The sequence below is a fragment of the Chlorocebus sabaeus genome, chromosome 1 (genome assembly GCF_047675955.1).
Source record: "Chlorocebus sabaeus isolate Y175 chromosome 1, mChlSab1.0.hap1, whole genome shotgun sequence".
Classification (NCBI taxonomy): Eukaryota; Metazoa; Chordata; class Mammalia; order Primates; family Cercopithecidae; genus Chlorocebus; species Chlorocebus sabaeus.
The window spans coordinates 17,894,192-17,911,637 of NC_132904.1; the positions used below are offsets into that span (position 1 = coordinate 17,894,192).

The 17,446-nt window shown below is 48.1% G+C and overlaps 1 protein-coding gene across 50 annotated transcripts in view; it reads right to left on the minus strand.

Moving 5' to 3' along the window:
- MADD (MAP kinase activating death domain) overlaps positions 1–17,446 on the minus strand; it is a 56,423-nt gene that overhangs the window by 34,583 nt on the left and 4,394 nt on the right. For 16 of the 50 annotated variants that reach the window (XM_073016482.1, XM_073016559.1, XM_073016593.1 and 13 more), the window contains exons 3-20: positions 16,378–16,974; positions 15,031–15,334; positions 14,370–14,501; positions 12,943–13,056; positions 12,141–12,221; positions 9,588–9,766; positions 8,415–8,650; positions 8,079–8,235; positions 7,093–7,196; positions 6,809–6,999; positions 6,180–6,433; positions 5,792–5,931; positions 4,845–4,946; positions 2,343–2,402; positions 1,872–1,974; positions 1,316–1,502; positions 1,070–1,220; positions 557–763 (exon numbers count right to left, since the gene is read on the minus strand). In XM_073016482.1, the coding sequence (XP_072872583.1) occupies positions 557–763; positions 1,070–1,220; positions 1,316–1,502; positions 1,872–1,974; positions 2,343–2,402; positions 4,845–4,946; positions 5,792–5,931; positions 6,180–6,433; positions 6,809–6,999; positions 7,093–7,196; positions 8,079–8,235; positions 8,415–8,650; positions 9,588–9,766; positions 12,141–12,221; positions 12,943–13,056; positions 14,370–14,501; positions 15,031–15,334; positions 16,378–16,974 (3,299 nt within the window). The remainder of the gene's footprint in view (positions 1–556; positions 764–1,069; positions 1,221–1,315; positions 1,503–1,871; positions 1,975–2,342; positions 2,403–4,844; positions 4,947–5,791; positions 5,932–6,179; positions 6,434–6,808; positions 7,000–7,092; positions 7,197–8,078; positions 8,236–8,414; positions 8,651–9,587; positions 9,767–12,140; positions 12,222–12,942; positions 13,057–14,369; positions 14,502–15,030; positions 15,335–16,377; positions 16,975–17,446) is intronic. The other 34 variants (XM_073016613.1, XM_073016612.1, XM_073016624.1 and 31 more) reach the window with 3 other exon arrangements.

The window sequence follows — 17,446 nt, forward strand, 5'->3', positions numbered from 1 at the left end:
AAATGTAAACAAGATTTTAATCAAGTCCATGAGGAAGCATTTAAAGAACTGACTTGGAAACCTATACCTCAAAGATCCAGAACCCAGGGAAATGGGGTTGCCAGACATGGCCCAGAGGAGCACATTCCAGAGCAGTGTAATGGCTGGATGGGAGGACACTGGCTTCAGAGACACAAATGTCGTTTGTATAGCCCAAAGATGTATCTATAAACTTCCTGAGCACTTCCAGGAATTCTCTCCACTATGTGAAGAAATGCAGATGTAAATAAAAAGAGCGGCCAGGAGTACAGCTCACACCACCTGCAGTAAGCCTTACTGGGCCCTCTAAACAAAACCTCCATTCTTCCTCTAAGATACAGGGTGAGGAGTGGCTGCGGATGAAATATAAAGACTAGAGAAGTACAAAGAAACACCACTAGAAATGGACACAAGTCTCCTTCTCTCTCTAGGAAGCAAAGCATGGGGCAGAGAAAGGCAGGATTCTGGATGAATTGAGGAGAAAGGGATATTTAAGAAGCCAGGACCCCTCTACCGCACCAAACACACTGATACGTACCAATAGATGCTATAAAATTTTCTTCCTTTAAACTTCTGGTGTCCAGTTCCTTAGGACCCTTTCCTGTGGCACTTGGTGCCCGAGGTCCCACCTGGGGAACTCTCAGCTGTGCCATAGCCTTTGGGTCCCCCCGCCCAGCTAGGCCAGGATCCTTGCCAACTGGGGTATTTACACTTTCTGTTGGACTTCTCTTCCGCTTGTCTGGTTCTGAGAGAAAAAAATCAAGAGGTCGAGAGAAGTAGAGTAGGAATCAAGGCGCAGACATGAGGTGGGAGGAGCCAGGATACAGAAGGGTGTGGAATGAAGGAGTTCAGGGAAAGATGAGCTGATGTCTTATTTTTCGTAACAAAAAACACTCACTACGTATCAACATGCATAGAAAATAAAACCCCAAAGCCTGATGGGAAGCAGCATGGCACTGGGAAATCTGTCCTGGGGACAAATATATTTTCTCTTTGGGAGACAAGTGGGAGAGTTGGGGATGGCATGGTGCCCAGCAGGTACAATCCCTACCTTTACTATAGTAGTGGGTCTGAGCGATCTCCAGAAGCCCAAAGATGCTGGCCATGCCACCCAGACCCGCATGGGCATAGGACTGCTCCAGGCTGAGGATTGTACACTTGAGGAGGTCTAACATTCCCTTGTACACCTTCCGACTGACCTCCTGCAACAATAACCCAGGGGCTAGCGTTGGCAAATTGCCTTTGGTATTCACATCCCTCTCCCCAGTTACTCCGACTCCCTACCCCCAACACTGACCACATCCGGGATAATGTCCTGCCGGGCATCGTCCTCTGACTGCACCGTGCGGTTCAGCTTGCTCAGGACAAAGACTCGCAGTTGCTCGCTCTCCAGGAGCCGGCGCACCTTTTTCATGTTGAGCCAGCCAACTCCCTGGCCGTCCAGCACGTTGTGTACCACCTCCTTCAGGAACTGCTGGTTCTCACTACAGGGTCCACACACCGCTTCTGTGGTCACCAGCTCCCTTGCAGAGCACCCCCCACCTTTCACCCAGACTAGATGGCTGCCTCCAGGGGTAAAACACAAAGCCACATCTCTGAATGTCCAAGTCCACCACATCCCCCAAGTCTCCGGAGAACCTGATTTGCCCAAATACCCACCACTGCTGATTCACCCCACTCAACACTGTAAGCTTTCAGTTGCATGGAGATCAAGCCAGAATGAGAAGTGCTGGCAAGAAATTGATTACATCTACCCCATTGAGAGCTTCTCTCCCACTCTATCCCTAAAGTTCTGCAGAGGAACCACCCCACCTCTAACTGAGAACTTTTAAAACAGCTCTACCATTTATTACCTAGAATTGCTGGATCGACCCTGGGGTGATGGAGGTTCTCTTTTCACTGTTGGGCTGTGTTTAATGACAGATGACTTCTGATCCACTAACGCCCTCCTGTTTCCTGTGGCAGGGGAGGCAGGAATGAGAGACATCACTATTATAGTGCAGGAGCTCATGCCAGCACAGCCCTGAGTAGCCATGTTCCAGGAAGCCCGTTCCTCAGAAGGGCTGGGTGAGGGTAGCACCAAGGCATCATACGTAGGTAGAAACCAGCCATGGCAATGTGGAGGAGGTGGGGATGGAGACTCAGGCCACTCCACATGCACCAGCAGCACGCCCCATGGGCAAGCATGGGCGTCACGGGGGACGGGGCAAGCAGGTCACTCATGTGATGCTGCTAGCTCCATGAGAAGGATGGCCCTCGGGCAGGCACAGAAGATGCTAGAGAAAAAAAAAAAAGATCATGCACAGCTCACAGGCAAGACCCACCTTCACCACTCCCGGGGCCGGCTTCAGTAACAATCTCCATTAGAGTATTTAGCCCAAATACTGGGACACAAAATACACAATTAGTAGGTGCACCACAATACCGCAACCCCTCTACCCCTCCGAGGAGCAGTAAGCCAGATAATCTGAGCATTCTCCCAAAGCTTGAGGAATGCATATAACCTTGGTTCTCAGGCACCTCAGAGCTGGAAGCCAAGTGACCAGGAGACAACCAAGGCTCTAAGAAAAGACCATCCTTAAGACGTGGCCTCTCAAAGCCAGGGGCGGGTAAATGACACAGGGAGGCTTCAGGTACTGCACACACACATGCATGAAAGAGGGACCGCTGGTTTTCAGAAAACATCCAGCACAGGGGGTCAGGGGCCTGAGGGCATGTGCAGGGAAGCGACCCATCTTGCAGATGCTGTTGTTGGGAGTGGGGGTCAGGGTATGAGGATGGGAGGTGGGTGAGAGGGTAAGTGCAGCAAATGCGACAATGCATCAGCATGCAATGAAAGAGTTTCAATTGCTCTCCTCTTCAAATGTACCACATGAAGGCCAGTGACACTGACACCCTTCCATCCCTAGCCTACCCGGCCACATGCGGATTCCCTGGCAGTGCTAGTTCGCTCCTTACACTACCAGCTCTGATGTCCCTTTGCCCATTTATCCAATGTTCCCATCACCACCTAAGAACATGCCTTAGACTCCTGACAATGTTATTTGCTTGTTTCTGTTGGTTTCTTTTAGAGACAGGGTTTCACTCTGTCGTCCAGGCTGGAGTACACTGGACTAATTATAGCTCACTGTACCTCAAACTCCTGGGCTCAAGTGAACCTCCTGCCTCAGCCTACCAAGTAGCTAGGATGACAGGTGTGAGCTACTGCACCCAAGTAACCTGACATTTTTTACCAATAGGAATGAGAGGTCAGTTAAAGAATACATGAGGTTGGCCGGGCGCGGTGGCTCACGCCTGTAATCCCAGCACTTTGGGAGGCCGAGGCGGGTAGATCGCGAGGTCAGGAGATCTAGACCATCCTGGCTAACACAGTGAAACCTTGTCTTTACTAAAAATACATAAAATTAGCTGGGCGAGGTGGCGGGCGCCTGAAGTCCCAGCTACTCGGGAGGCTGAGGCAGGAGAATGGCGTGAACCCAGGAGGCAGAGCTTGCAATGAGCTGAGATTACACCACTACACTCCAGCATGGGCAACACAGCAAGACTCCGTCTCAAAAAAAAAAAAAATAGAATACATGAGGTTGCTTCTCACTGCACTTCCCACCACAGTTAAATATTTCGGCACACCATCCAGAGAAAACAAAAAAATCAGGCCAGGTGCGGTGGCTCACACCTGTAATCCTGGCACTTTGGGAAGCCGAGGTGGGCAGATCACTCAAGGTTAGGAGTTCAAGACCAGCCTGGCCAACATGGTGAAACCCCATCTCTACTAAAAATACAAAAATTAGCTGGGTGAGGTGACGTGTGCCTGTAATTTCAGCTACACGGGAGGCTGAAGCATGTGAATCACTTGAGCCTGGATGGCAGCAGTTACAGTGAGCCAAGATCACCACCCTGCACTCTATCCAGCCAGGGATGTGACACTCTGTCTCAGGAAAGAAAAAAAAAAAAAAAATCAAATTCAGAAAAGCCCCTGAAACTGTCAGATGGCACAAGCCAAATTCAAATAAGGTCTTTTTATTTTTTAAGATAGAGTCTTGCTCTGTTGCCCAGGCTGGAGGGCAGGGGCATGATCTCAGTTCACTGCAAGCTCCGCCTCCCGGGTTCACACCATTCTCACGCCATGCCTCAGCCTCCCAAGTAGCTGTGACTACAGGCGCCCGCCACCACACCTGGCTAATTTTTTTTTGTTTTCAGTAGAGACGGGGTTTCCCCATGTTAGCCAGGATGGTCTTATCTCCTGACATCGTGATCCACTTGCCTTGGCCTCCCAAAGTGCAAGTGCTGGGATTACAGGTGTAAGCCACTGCGCCTGGCTTTCAAATAAGGTCTTAACTGCCCCTAGAAACTAACAAATACTACCTGGCGCGCTCACAAGCCCTGGGTTGACAGGCTTATGAGTGCGTGAGAGGTGAGAGGCTGTGCTCTATAAATGCTGCCAGGCTCTCCATAACCATTCTCTAGTGGGCCAGCTCCTTGGCATGGAGTTTGTCCTAAGTTCATGCAGTGGCAACCCAGCAGACGACTGGAGGCAGCTGATGATCCCTATGTTAATCACGTACCCTGACAGGGTCCTCCCGAGAAGCAGCAGTAATCCCACAGCTGCCATTGTCCTAAATGACATAACAGGGCCCTCTCTAGCTACGAAGATGGTTTCCATTTGACAACCATTGGAGCCCAGGATGTGCAGTGAAAGCCATGAGGAGCAACATGAGGGATGACAACCAGGTCAAAGGATTCACCAGACGCAGGGCTCCTGACATGAACCCACAGCCCGAAATATCTCCCGGAGAAACCTGGCTTGGCAAAAGGAAGGCTGTAGTTACCTTTCAGACTGGGGAAGGGTGTGGCCTTCTCTCGGACACCTTTGGTGGGCAGTGTGAGGTTTGAAAGACTGAAGCTGGTACTGTGGTTCCGATAGAGGCTGCCTATCAAGGGGAGGGTGCGAGAGTGATGACTTGGCAGAGTAAGTAATCAAAGCATTAGACTAATGACTATCAGCATCTGCACCACCCTCCTTTCCAAACACAATCCCAGTTTGGTGGATCAGATCATCTCTGATCTGTCTTAGAAAGGATCAAGTCTAACTCCAGGCAAACAATGGAGCCATTGCCAGGAGCAGCCAAAACCCAGTAACAGCTTTCTCTGTCCACCTCACATGATAATATCCGAGTCTCTCATCTACTGCTGCACAGCATGAAAGCTGGCAGTTAATGGGCTTCTGGTCTGAAGCTGGCACTGTCCCTCCCTGGCTGCTGAAGAAACTCACGATAACAGGGATCCTCGACGTTGGCTCTCTCTAGTCCATAGTCTGTCTTCAATCTTTAACTGATACCACCCCACACTGCTGGAAATACTCTCTAAGCACAAAATTCAATCTCGTATCGATTTCAAAGCACATTCATGGAAGAGTCCGTTATAAGGCAAAGAAGATACCAGATATGGACTCAAATCAAATTTGACCAGAGTATTTCCACTAAATATAAGTACAAGTGTGTGATTCTGAATTTACTGCCTGTTTTCCAGTTACCCATCCAGCTCTTACCTGAAATAGACTGAAACGACCAGGCATAATGATAATGACTAATCTGTCCCTGTCCTTTACTGCCCTCACTTGAAAACACCTTATTCAGTATCACCCAAATGATGAATTAGAGCTTGCTAATGCTAACCTAGCCCTACATGTGAAGTTCTAAACAACATTTGCGATAGTCAGGCTCTGCTGTAGAGAAAATGGAACACAGGAATGAGAGAGACAGCTGAAGGCACTTACTGGCAAAAGACATGATGCCCCCGAAGCCCTCGGTGCTGGTGTTGGAGACGGTGGAGTTGGGAGAGCTTGCCCGAGAGTCTGACTCTGCATCTGAGTCACTTGCCAGTCTCAAGCTGTTGGGCCGCAGCAGCTTTTGAGCCCTTGAATGCACAGTGGCACCTATGAGCCCCAGGCAGGGGTACTTGACCTTGGGAGTATGAGCCTTATGCTACACTGCAGCTGCTGCTCCCTTCCTGTAATTCCTAAACCCCTGGATCAAAACACCACCCTCTGGGATGGCAGGACCACGAGAGCATTCAGACTTAGACTTTCTGATTAACCCTCGCCCAGGGTCCACTGAGGTGAGGTCCTTCAGTCACCCATCTAGAAGGGATCCCCAGGCTCTCACCGATTGCCACTGACATGTTGGCTGAATCGGGGAGTGTAACTTTCCCCCTGCTCATCCTCATCTTCCTCAGGGGGAAAGCCATATTGGGGCTCGAAGTATGGATTGTCATAGATTCGTCGGCGCACTGACCCCTCTCCAATTTCTGCCTGACGTCTGTCCACGTTCGACTTGCCAATGCTGGGAGGCACGGAAGGGAGGGGCTTGGAGACGCCTACTGCTGCCTTATCATCCATCTCCGTAGAGTCAGCAGGTTCCTGAAGGCCACATGAAATTAAAAGTGGTTAGCTGGTGCCCAATGGTACCTTCCTGTAATCCCAGTTTGGCAGCGCTGGACCAGGCCTGTCAGATTTCTAGCCTAAGGAATGTGTGGGAAATGATCTCTGTGGCACCTGTTCTCTGTACCCACAAACTATATAAGGGGGATCACAGTTGTACCCTGAACAAAGCCTGATGAACTCCTTTTGGGGTCAAAACTAGGTCTCTTAGGCTCTAAGCTCTAGGGCCCACAAAGAGGAAGATGAGAAAATTGTGTGAGAAGCAGCAAATGAATAGCTACAGCCTGGCTTTCCTAACAGATGAGGCCCACATCCCAGGCCATGGTTCTCACTCATGCACCACTCCTCACTTACAGAGTTGGCTCCGTGGATGATGGTGCTGGGGCTGCTGCTGGCAGTGGTGCTGGAGCTGGAGCGCGGTGGGGGGTTTTCCTGAGAGTTCTCACTGTCTAGGCCAGGCTCTTCTGCTTCCTTCTGATTCTGCAGCTCGTCAATCTCCACCTCGCTGGCATCCCCCAGTGCTGCATGCGTCAGAGGGTCCACATCTGCCAAAATCCAAGGGAGGCAGGTAGAGACCACCCCACCCCTAGACCCCCAACCCCTGCCCAGGGCTGGCCAATCTCCCCAAGCACACTTACTGGGAGTATCACCATTAATGTCACATTTCATCATTTCACTGACAAAGTCACCAAGGGAGGAGTAAGAAGAGCTTGAATCGTCATAATCCATACTATCACTGCCACTGCAGAGTGAATTGCATAAAAAACAAAACAGAAAGGGGCAGGGAGAACACCTGCAATCAGCACTAGGAAAAATAAAAGGGGGAGCACTCTGAACGCAAGGCCAGGGAACAAATCAAATAAGGAAGCCAAGAAAAACAGTCAACCAAAGCATAAAGACTGATAATGGGGGCTGGGACAGTGGCTCACGCCTGTAATCCCAGCACTCTGGGAGGCTAAGGCGGATTGATCACCTGAGGTCTGGAGTTTGAGACCAGCCTGGCCAACATGGTGAAATACCATCTCTACTAAAAATACAAAAAGTAGCCGGGCGCAGTGGCTTGCGCCTGTAATCCTAGCACTTTGGGAGGCCGAGGTAGGTGAATCACTTGAGGGCATGAGTTTGAAACCAGCCTGGCTAACATGGTGAAACTCTGTCTTTACTAAAAATACAAAAAATTAGCTCGATGTGATAGCATGTGCCTGTAATCTCAGCTACTCAGGTGGCTGGGGCAAGAGAATCGCTTGAACCCAAGAGGTGGAGCTTGCAGTGAGCCAAGATCATGCCACTGCACTTTAGCCTGGAAGACACAGCGAGACTCCATCTCAAAAAATGTATATATACAAAAATTAGCCAGGTAGTCCCAGCTACTTGGGAGGCGGAGGCAGGAGAATCACTTGAACCTGGGAGGCGGAGGTTGCAGTGAGCTGAGACGGCACCACTGCACTCCAGCCTAGGTGACAGAGCGGCAAGACTCTGTCACACATGAAAAAAAATAAAGAAATAAAATTTAAAAAAAAATACTGATATGGGAGGCCTATGAGATTGCCTCTTCTGTGCTAACGAAGGGCTAGTGAGAGCCTCTTCACCTTAAAAATCCTTTTGCTGCCCTAAGGATGCTCACCTATCATCAGTAGGTTCGGAGTCAGAGTCCCGCTCTGGTGGTACACTCAGGGCCTCAGCCAGCTGGGAATTGCTGTCATAGACGCGATAGTGGATAGGCTGCAGCTGATGAGCATACCACTTTGGCTTGTCACCAATCAGGGCTGGATCAAACATATCTACCCCATGAGGGAAAAGAATACAAAGTCAGCAGCAAGGAAAAAAAGGCAAGCAATGCCTGAAAGAAGGGCAGGAAAAAATCTAAAGCAGAGCAAGGACAGAAGGCACAGGTCAAAGATGAGCAAAGGAAAAATCAAAGTCCATCAAGAAGACAGAGGCAGAGGGCAGGTGGACTCACTGTTGTGAATTCGCTGAAAGGCATAGTTGGTGGGGTTAAGGATCCATTCCCCAAAGTACTCCACAGCTTGAGTCCTGGCCAATTTCTCGGCAAAAGGAGTCTGGCGGGGACGTGAGGCTAGAAAGGAGCCAGCTTGAAAAGCTACCACAGGCCGAGGGAAGAGGCGCAGGGTACGTGTGTGCATCTGAAATCCCTGCAGCACGTTGGCAGAGTTGAAGAACCGTACCATGGCGACCCTGGGGAAGGAGATGATGAGATAATTTGAGACCCATGCCCTGTAGGGTAAGGATTCCCATGATCCAAAGTCTCAGAACACCTCCCAAAGCCATCACTTAACAGGCTTCCAAGAGGAGAGACACCTTTTTTTTTTTTGAGACAGAGTCTGGCCCTGTTGCTCAGGCTGGAGTGCAGTGGCGCAATCTTGGCTCAATGCAAGCTCCGCCTCTTGGGTTCACACCATTCTCCTGCCTCAGTCTCCCGAGTAGCTGGGACTACAGGCACCCGCCACCATGCCCAGCTAATTTTTTTTGTATTTTTAGTAGAGACGGGGTTTCACTGTGGTAGCCAGGATGGTCTTGATCACGTGACCTCATGATCTGCCAACCTTAGCCTTCCAAAGTGCTGGGATTACAGGTGTGAGCCACCGTGCCCGGCCAGGGAGAGATATCTTAAAAGAATCATCAGCCCCCTATTCATCCTGGGCACGTGGTTTACTATTTCTTCACTTTGCTTTTACCAAGGTGGAAAATCACAACCAAATATGGCACATATTTTATATATAAAGAAACCCTGGGCTGGGTGCGGTGGCACATGACTGTAATCCCAGCACTTTGGGAGGCCGAGGTGGGTGGATCACCTGAGGTCAGGAGTTGGAGACCAGCCCGGCCAACATGGTGAAACACTGTCTCTACTAGAAATATAAAAATTAGCCAGGTGTGGTGGCAGGTGCCTGTAATCCCAGTCACTTAGGAAGCTGAGGCAGGAGAATCACTTGAACCCGGGAGGTGGAAGTTGCAGTGAGCTGAGATTATGCCATTGTACTCCAACAAGAGAGAGACTCCATCTCAAAAAAAACAGAAACCCTGGTTCAGGGAAATAGTTGGCCCTAAGGTCACTTAGAGAGCAAAGAGATCAATTTAAGAACTTGTGATTACACAGTTGGCTTGGTCTTACCTGGTTGCAACATCCACAGAATCCACATCGTTGCCATAGATAAGTGGGTTGAATTCAGTGGAGGGTGTGGACTGCAGGTCATTAGAAGGCCTTCCCAAGAGAAGGGGGATCTCCTGGCCCTCATGAAATTTCTCCAGATTGAGGATGGGCTGGGTGTTGAGGCTCATGCTGGCCAAGGCCTGTGGAACAACAAGAAAATTCCTTATACAAGGCACGTTCCTGGGCAGCTAGCCAATTTCAACTCCAGGGAAAGAGCCTTCCTAAAGTCTTCTACCTCGTATTCTCTGGTCAAAAAGTTCTGCAACAAAGAACAGTACTAATTTGCAAATCATGGTCAACCCATTTCAGACCTTTCATCTTTGAAACAAAAATCCCAATACTCTAGCCTTTAGAAAACAGTCTGAAATATGTAGCTCTCCATCTTAAAACAACCTAGCTCAAGGCAACTTGATCTTATCTGAAGTCCAGGACAGTTGTTTGCAAAATTATTATAGTCATTAAATGTTTTTTAAAATTGGAATCTATGTGAAACTATACAGAATGGAAATTTGAAAACACAGCTGCTCTGAAGGACACAGGAAGCAGAGCCTCACATGCTCAGGGATCCCAAGCTAAATGGGCCCCTCAGAGGCTCAATGGGGCAGGGTGAAGACCACTGGTCGAGAGCAGCAGTGCTTCTCAAATGTGAGTGAGGAGAGAAATCACTGGGGGAGGTTGTCAAAATGCAGATCCCGATTCAACATGCCTGGAGTGATCCTGCACTTTAACAAGCCCAAGTGATGCTAATGTTGCTGGTCCATAAACCACACTTTGAATAGCAGGAGTTAGAACACAGGATCAATGAGACCAAGGATCTTAGCTCCTTCAAATATTTAAAATATAATTATTGGCGGGGCGCGGTGGCTCACGTCTGTAATCCCAGTACTTTGGGAGGCCAAGACGGGCGGATCACGAGGTCAGGAGATCGAGACCATCCTGGCGAACACGGTGAAACCCCGTCTCTACTAAAAAATACAAAAAAAACTAGCCGGGCAAGGTGGCGGGCGCCTGTAGTCCCAGCTACTCAGGAGGCTGAGGCAGGAGAATGGCGTAAACCCGGGAGGCGGAGCTTGCAGTGAGCTGAGATCCGGCCACTGCACTCCAGCCTGGGCGACAGAGCCAGACTCCATCTCAAAAAAAAAAAAAAAAAAAATTCCCACTAGACTCTGCAGTAACAAGGTATCACATTATATCAGCAGTGATGAAGCAACTGAGGTGAGAGGGATGATACAAAATGACCCATTTAAACCCAAACATAGCATCTAGAGGTACTACTAAGTACTTTAGACAACACAGAAAAAGGTTTCTAAAGGCCCTTCAAATGAGAGCAGGGAGTCCTAAAAATAAACACAGTGCTGTCTACTGGTGTTCCTACACAAGACATAAGGCAGGGGAAGGGAATCAAGCTTTGTCATGTATTACCTTCAGGTACTGTGTTCAGCATGCAGAGGAAGAAAATAAATCAATAAAAAATGGATGTGAGGAATTACTCAAAGAAAGGAATTTGTTTGTTTGAGATAGTCTCACTCTGTGGCCCAGGCAGGAGTGCAGTGGCACGATCTTGGCTCACTGCAACCTCTGCCTCCTGGGTTCAAGTGATTCTCCTGCCTCAGCCTTCTGAGCAGCCGGACTACGGGCGTCCGCCACCACGTCCGGCTAATTTTTGTATTTTTAATAGAGATGGAGTTTTATCATATTGGCCAGGCTGGTCTCAAACTCCTGACCTTGTGATCCATCCACCTCGGCCTCCTTAAGTGCTGGGATTACAGGCATGAGGCAACATGCCCAGCCAAAGAAAGGAATTTTTGAAGAAAGGAACCTCAGGATCAACTCTAGAAGATGATATAAAAGCAGCCAGATGGTCCACACTACTAACTTCTACCTAACAAGACTGAGAAAATCGGCAGGGCATGGTGGCTCATGCCTGTAATCCCAGCACTTTGGGAAGATGAAGCGGGTGGATCATGAGGTCAGGAGATTGAGACCATCCTGGCTAACACGGTGAAACCCCATCTCTACTAAAAATACAAAAAAATTAGCTGGGCATGGTGGCGTGCACCTGTAGTCCCAGCTGCTGGCGAGGCTGAGGCAGGAGAACTGCATGAACCCGGGAGACGGAGCTTGCAGTGCACTGAGATCGCGCCACTGCACTCCAGCCTGGGTGACAGAGCAAGACTCTGTCTTAAAAAAAAAAAAAAAAAAAAAAAAAAGGCCCCGAAAATGTTCTGAGACCATAGAGAGTGGCACACATACAAGAAACAGAGAGTGAAGGGCTATTTTATACAGTATAATAAGCATTAGAATATAGTAAGGCATAAAATGAGTTGGAATCAAAACCACTGAGATTCACTCTGCCACCCAGAAATGGGACATCCCTTTTCTTAAGCCCATCCAGGGTGAAGAAAACTACTCCATTTGAAGTTTGATAGGAAACTGGTTCTGAGAACAGCTGTCTTCCTATAGGAACCCCACAGCATCTATTACTCCCCTCTCTTTTCTTCATTCTTCACGTACCTGCTTTAAATGCTTTTTCAGCTCTAGTGACTCTGGTTCTGGCAGAATAGGCAGCACTTCTGCATTGGTGGGGGCAATCACCTGCACCAGAGAAATGATAAAAGACGTGACCTTACAGTTTATTGCTCAGGAATTTCTCTTACACAGGATAAATAAAAATAAGAGGATGTACATACAATATTATTATATAAATGAACACACATTATATAACTACAGAATAAGATATGTACACACACATATACATATGCATCTGAAAGAAAATATACCTTAATGCTATTGGTTATTATCGCTAAATAAAAAGATTACGGTTTTGCTTTTCACTTATTTCATTTACGCTTATTTTTTTTTTTTTTTTAAGTTTTACAATGAACACACATAAGGGCTTCCCACCAAAGTTTGAATATACTCACATTGCAGAATGGTCAAATAATTCATTAAGCCTGCATTGAAAGACAGTTTCTTACTGGAAACTATACTCCAGGGAAACCATTAAGAGATGATCTATACCACATGTAATGGTCTTCAGATCACAACTGTCTGACTGCTCTTGGAGGATATGGTGGGGGCACCACTTAATTCTGGCAAAAATAAATCCTAAAATTCTCTGAGACCTAACCAAGGGCTTATTTGGCCAATAAGGTAAAAGGAGCATTTAAAAAAATTTTTCAATAAGTCTCACAATAGAAATTATCCAACAACTTAGAACGTTCTTGAAAGGAATCTAGAAAAACAGATATCCCAGGACTGGGTCTAGAATGCAATCCTCCTCCAGACTCTACAATGCCTCAGCGAAGAGCCTCACCCTGTTGCTGTCCAGATCCACTAGCCATACATCATCAGGCATTTTGAAGTCCAGTTTGTAGAGGAAGAAGCTGGCAGGAACCCCAATGATGTACGGAGTTGGAGCCAACAGCAGCTGTGGAAACGATAAAGAAGGTGAGAAACAAAGACAAAACCTATCACGAGCACTTATCAAGTCTGGATTCTTTTAGATAAGGAAATGCAGAAACAACCCCTCTTCTAAAACCCTTGAGGCCAGATGTATTTGAAAATTCAGAATTTTTCAGATTTTTTGAAAGGTTACATAGTACATTTTTTTGTATACAGTAGTATTCCTTATCCACAGTTTCACTTTCTGTGATTCCAGTTACCTGAGGTAAACTGCAGTCAGAAACATTAAAAGGAAAATTCCAGAAATAAACAATTCATAAATTTTAAATTGCAGCTTGATGATATCTGAAGTCCAGGACAATAGTTCTGAGAAGCATGATGAAATCTCATCCTGTCCCGCTCTGTCCCACCCAGACATGAATCATCCCTGTGTCCAGCACATCCATGCTATATACACTACTCACCTGTAGCCATCTCAGTTATCAGGTCAACTGTCGCACAATCTCAGTGTTTGTGTTCAAGTAACCTTTATTTTACTTAACAATGGCCCCAAAGCACAAGCGTACTGACGCTGGCAATTGGGATATGCCAAAGAGAAGCCAAATAAATGTCCAAAGAGGTCAGGCGCGGTGGCTCATGCCTGTAATCCCAGCACTTTGGGAGGCTGAGGCAGGCGGATCACCTGAGGTCAAGAGTTTAAGACCATCCTGGCCAACACGTGAAACCTTGTCTCTACTAAAAATACAAAAAACTAGCTGGGCATGGTGGCTGTGCCTGTAATCCCAGCTACTAGGGAGGCTGAAGCAGGGGAATCACTTGAACCCGGGAGGCGGAGGCTCCAGTGAGCCAAGACTGTGCCATTGCACTCCAGCCTAGGGGACAGACGGAGACTCTGTCTCCAAAAAATACCAAATAAATGCCCAAAGAGAAATTGTTAACCTCTTACTGTGCCTAATTCATAAATTAAACTGTATCATTGGTATATATATATATAGAAAAAAACAAAGTATCTATAGAGTTTGGAACCATCTGTGGTTTGAGGCATCCACTGGGGGTCTTGGAACATATCCTCCACAGATAAGGAGGAATTACTGTATTACGTAACACCTGCAGCAGTGTAGCCAGTAGCCTACAGTCATTAACATTTGTTGTGATAAATAAAAACTACAAATTGCATAAGCTTTGCCACCAGATCAGTTCAAATCAGTCAGATTTTGCAGACAAATAAGTTATGACAACGGATTGAGGACCAGCACTCACTTACAACTTCTTTGAGCATTAGGCCTCCTCCCTCAGGAAGACAGAGGTGACAAAGCCGGAAGACGCCTTGCGACTCACCTGCTCTGCTGATGCCATGCAGGTGGGAAGCAGCGGGATGACAGGAAACATATACTCCAGTGGATAGATCATTGCCACGAATGCCATCACAGACATGGAGAGTGCATTGTAGTCTCGAGACTGTAGCACCACCTGTCATGAGCCATCCAGTGAGAATCACTCCAAAACATAAAATAAGGTTTACAAGAAAACAGCTTCCAACATTACAACTTGGTTTCCAATTCACCATGCCTACAGCTCCAGCTTTGCCTTTCGCACTGCCCTCTGCCCCACCATGCCTGCCACCTCCCAATTCAGGCACAATGGTGATCCTCCCTCACCTGAGATATGCAAATCACTCCCTTACCTTCCTAGTTCTTGTACTGCCCATCCCAGGACCACTCACTGAAACAGCACTACTGATATTTCCAAAGAATTAGGTCAGTACAATTAAGGATAAGCCCTAATGAATGGTAAACCCTCTGAATACATCCCACATGATACCAGTATCTTAATTCAACCCACATCTATGGAATACCTGCTGTATACCAGGCATCATGTTACCTCCTGAGCACAAAAAGATGAAAAATATGTAGTCCCTGTCCTCCAAGAGCTCATGATCTGGCCACTGGCATATTTAAGAGTTCCTCCCCTAGAAAGGTCTAGGAAGCTGGCCTCTCACCTTATGCTCTAACAGAATGCAGGTTAGCACCTGGAGACAGGCGTCCACACCTAGAAGTTCCAAGGGAAGGTGCAGTGGGAAATCCACTAGGGTGAATCGAGATGGGTCTGGAAGAGCAAAGGTCAGAGCTGGCTGGAGCTCTTGGGGTAGGACCTCGATGTCTACTCGCTTCTGCCCAGAGACGGGTACTGGGGAGCGCAGCAATCGATAGATCCAGGCCTCAATCTCTCGAAGGTCATGCAGAAGGGCACTTGACTTCTCCTCCACCAGCAGCGATCCAGTAAAGATCCGCCACATGGTGTCCCTGAGAAGCAGACAGCAGGAACCAGACACATTAGCATCAGGAGCTGATACCCCACTGCAACCCAGTATCACCACAGAGGCTCTAACGATGACAACGGGAAAAGGAGCATCATTAGGAAAGCCCAGTCTCTGAGCTCAGATAGGACCCGAGGGTATATACAACAGCAAGAGCAAATGTAAAAATATATACTGGGTAAGACTTACTGTCCTAACCACCGTTAAACATCAAATTACAGCATTACTCCAAACACAATTTTGGAAGGAGGTTTAACTCTGCAGAGTCTTTTGCTTAGTAAAGATTAACTCGGTTGGGCGCGGTGGCTCAAGCCTGTAATCCCAGCACTTTGAGAGGCCGAGACGGGCGGATCACGATGTCAGGAGATCGAGACCATCCTGGCTAGCATGGTGAAACCCGTCTCTACTAAAAAACACAAAAAACTAGCTGGGCGAGGTGGCGGGCGCCTGTAGTCCCAGCTACTCGGGAGGCTGAGGCAGGAGAATGGCGTGAACCCAGGAAGCGGAGCTTGCAGTGAGCTGAGATCCCGTCACTGCACTCCAGTCTGGGCGACAGAGCGAGACTCTGTTTCAAAAAAAAAAAAAAAAAATGAACTCTTGGCTGGGCATGGTGCTCACGCTTATAATCCCAGCACTTCGGGAGGCCAAGGTGGATGGACCACCTGAGGTCAGGAGTTTGAGACCAGCCTGGCCAACATAGTGAAACCCTGTCTACTAAAAGTACCAAAATTAGCTGGGCGTGGTGGCACACACCTGTAATCCCAGCTATTCGGGAGGCTGAGGCAGAAGGATCACTTGAACCTAGGAGGCAGGGGTTGCAGTGAGCTGAGATCACACCACTGCACTCCAGCCTGGGGAACAGAGCGAGACTCCATCTCCAGAAGAAAAAATATTTACTCTAAATACTCTAAATATGCTAGGATAGGTCTGAAGGACCTTGAGTTGCAGAGGAAATTTCCTACGCCCCTCAAAGACCAATTACATGGAATCTCTAAAATGCTCCCATTGGGCAGCAGCAGCAAACCGTACCTTTGTACACCTCGAGGGATGCCCAGCTTCTTGCCCAGCAGGCGCTCACTACAGCAGTCCACCAGGCGCTTGAGGGTATACAGACACTCTCGGAAGGTAGAGAAAAAAGGGTAGTGACTGAGCACGCACAGGGACGTGAGAGTACTGTTGCGGGAGCGGCTCCCCGCCTTGGCCCGGCGTTTGCCCCGAGGAGACTGGTTCACATCAGGGGTAGAGTCGGCACTGGGAGGCTGCCGGGATGAGCCACTCTCTGAGCTCTCGGTGCCACCCTCTTCTGAGGCACAGGTGGCACGGGTTCCTTCCTTCCCACGGGACCCTGCCCCCCCTTCCCCCTTCTCCTTAGGGATTCGCTTCTGGAAGGAGCGGTAGAAGTTAACACAGATGCCGTATCGCGTGACTCCAGTGTCCTTGTCAGTGAGGGTGAAGACAAAAGAGGTATCATCCCGGAGGCTCATGCGCCGCTGCCGCACGCTCAGGCAGCCCTCGGGCTGGCAGAAGAACACAACGTCTGGGGGCAGGGGAAACTCAGCGTGATCCTCTAAGGGGTATCGTCGTAGCAGTTCAGGAGTCTGGGCCACGCTGTCACTGCTCGGGTGCCTGAAGAACATAAAGACAAATTCAGCAGCCTGAAGGGATGGAATGGGCTATCACATTTTAACCACCGTCGATGAATAAAGCTCAAGATGCTATTTTGGATAAAGTAACCTGACTGTAACACCTTGGAAAATACGGATGCTGCCTGCCATATGGAGCTGGGAGCCTAAGTGAAGTCTGCACTGTCATGAAGGCACCTATTCTGAAACAAGAGATTTTGACAATAAAATTATCACTGGCACCTTTAGATGATTAACATCTTTTAGAGTGAATTAGCTAATAAATTACCAAAAAAGCATACACAGAGGAGGAGCTTTTAAAGTACTTTTCCTTTTTACGAAATAAGAAAACTGAGATATAAAGCGTGTATTTGCTCAACATCACAAAGATGTTAGTTAAGAGCAGGGTTTTGCTTTCAATCCACCTGACTTTGCTGTTTCCCTATTGGCTTCAACGCTTCCATCAGGGTAAAATA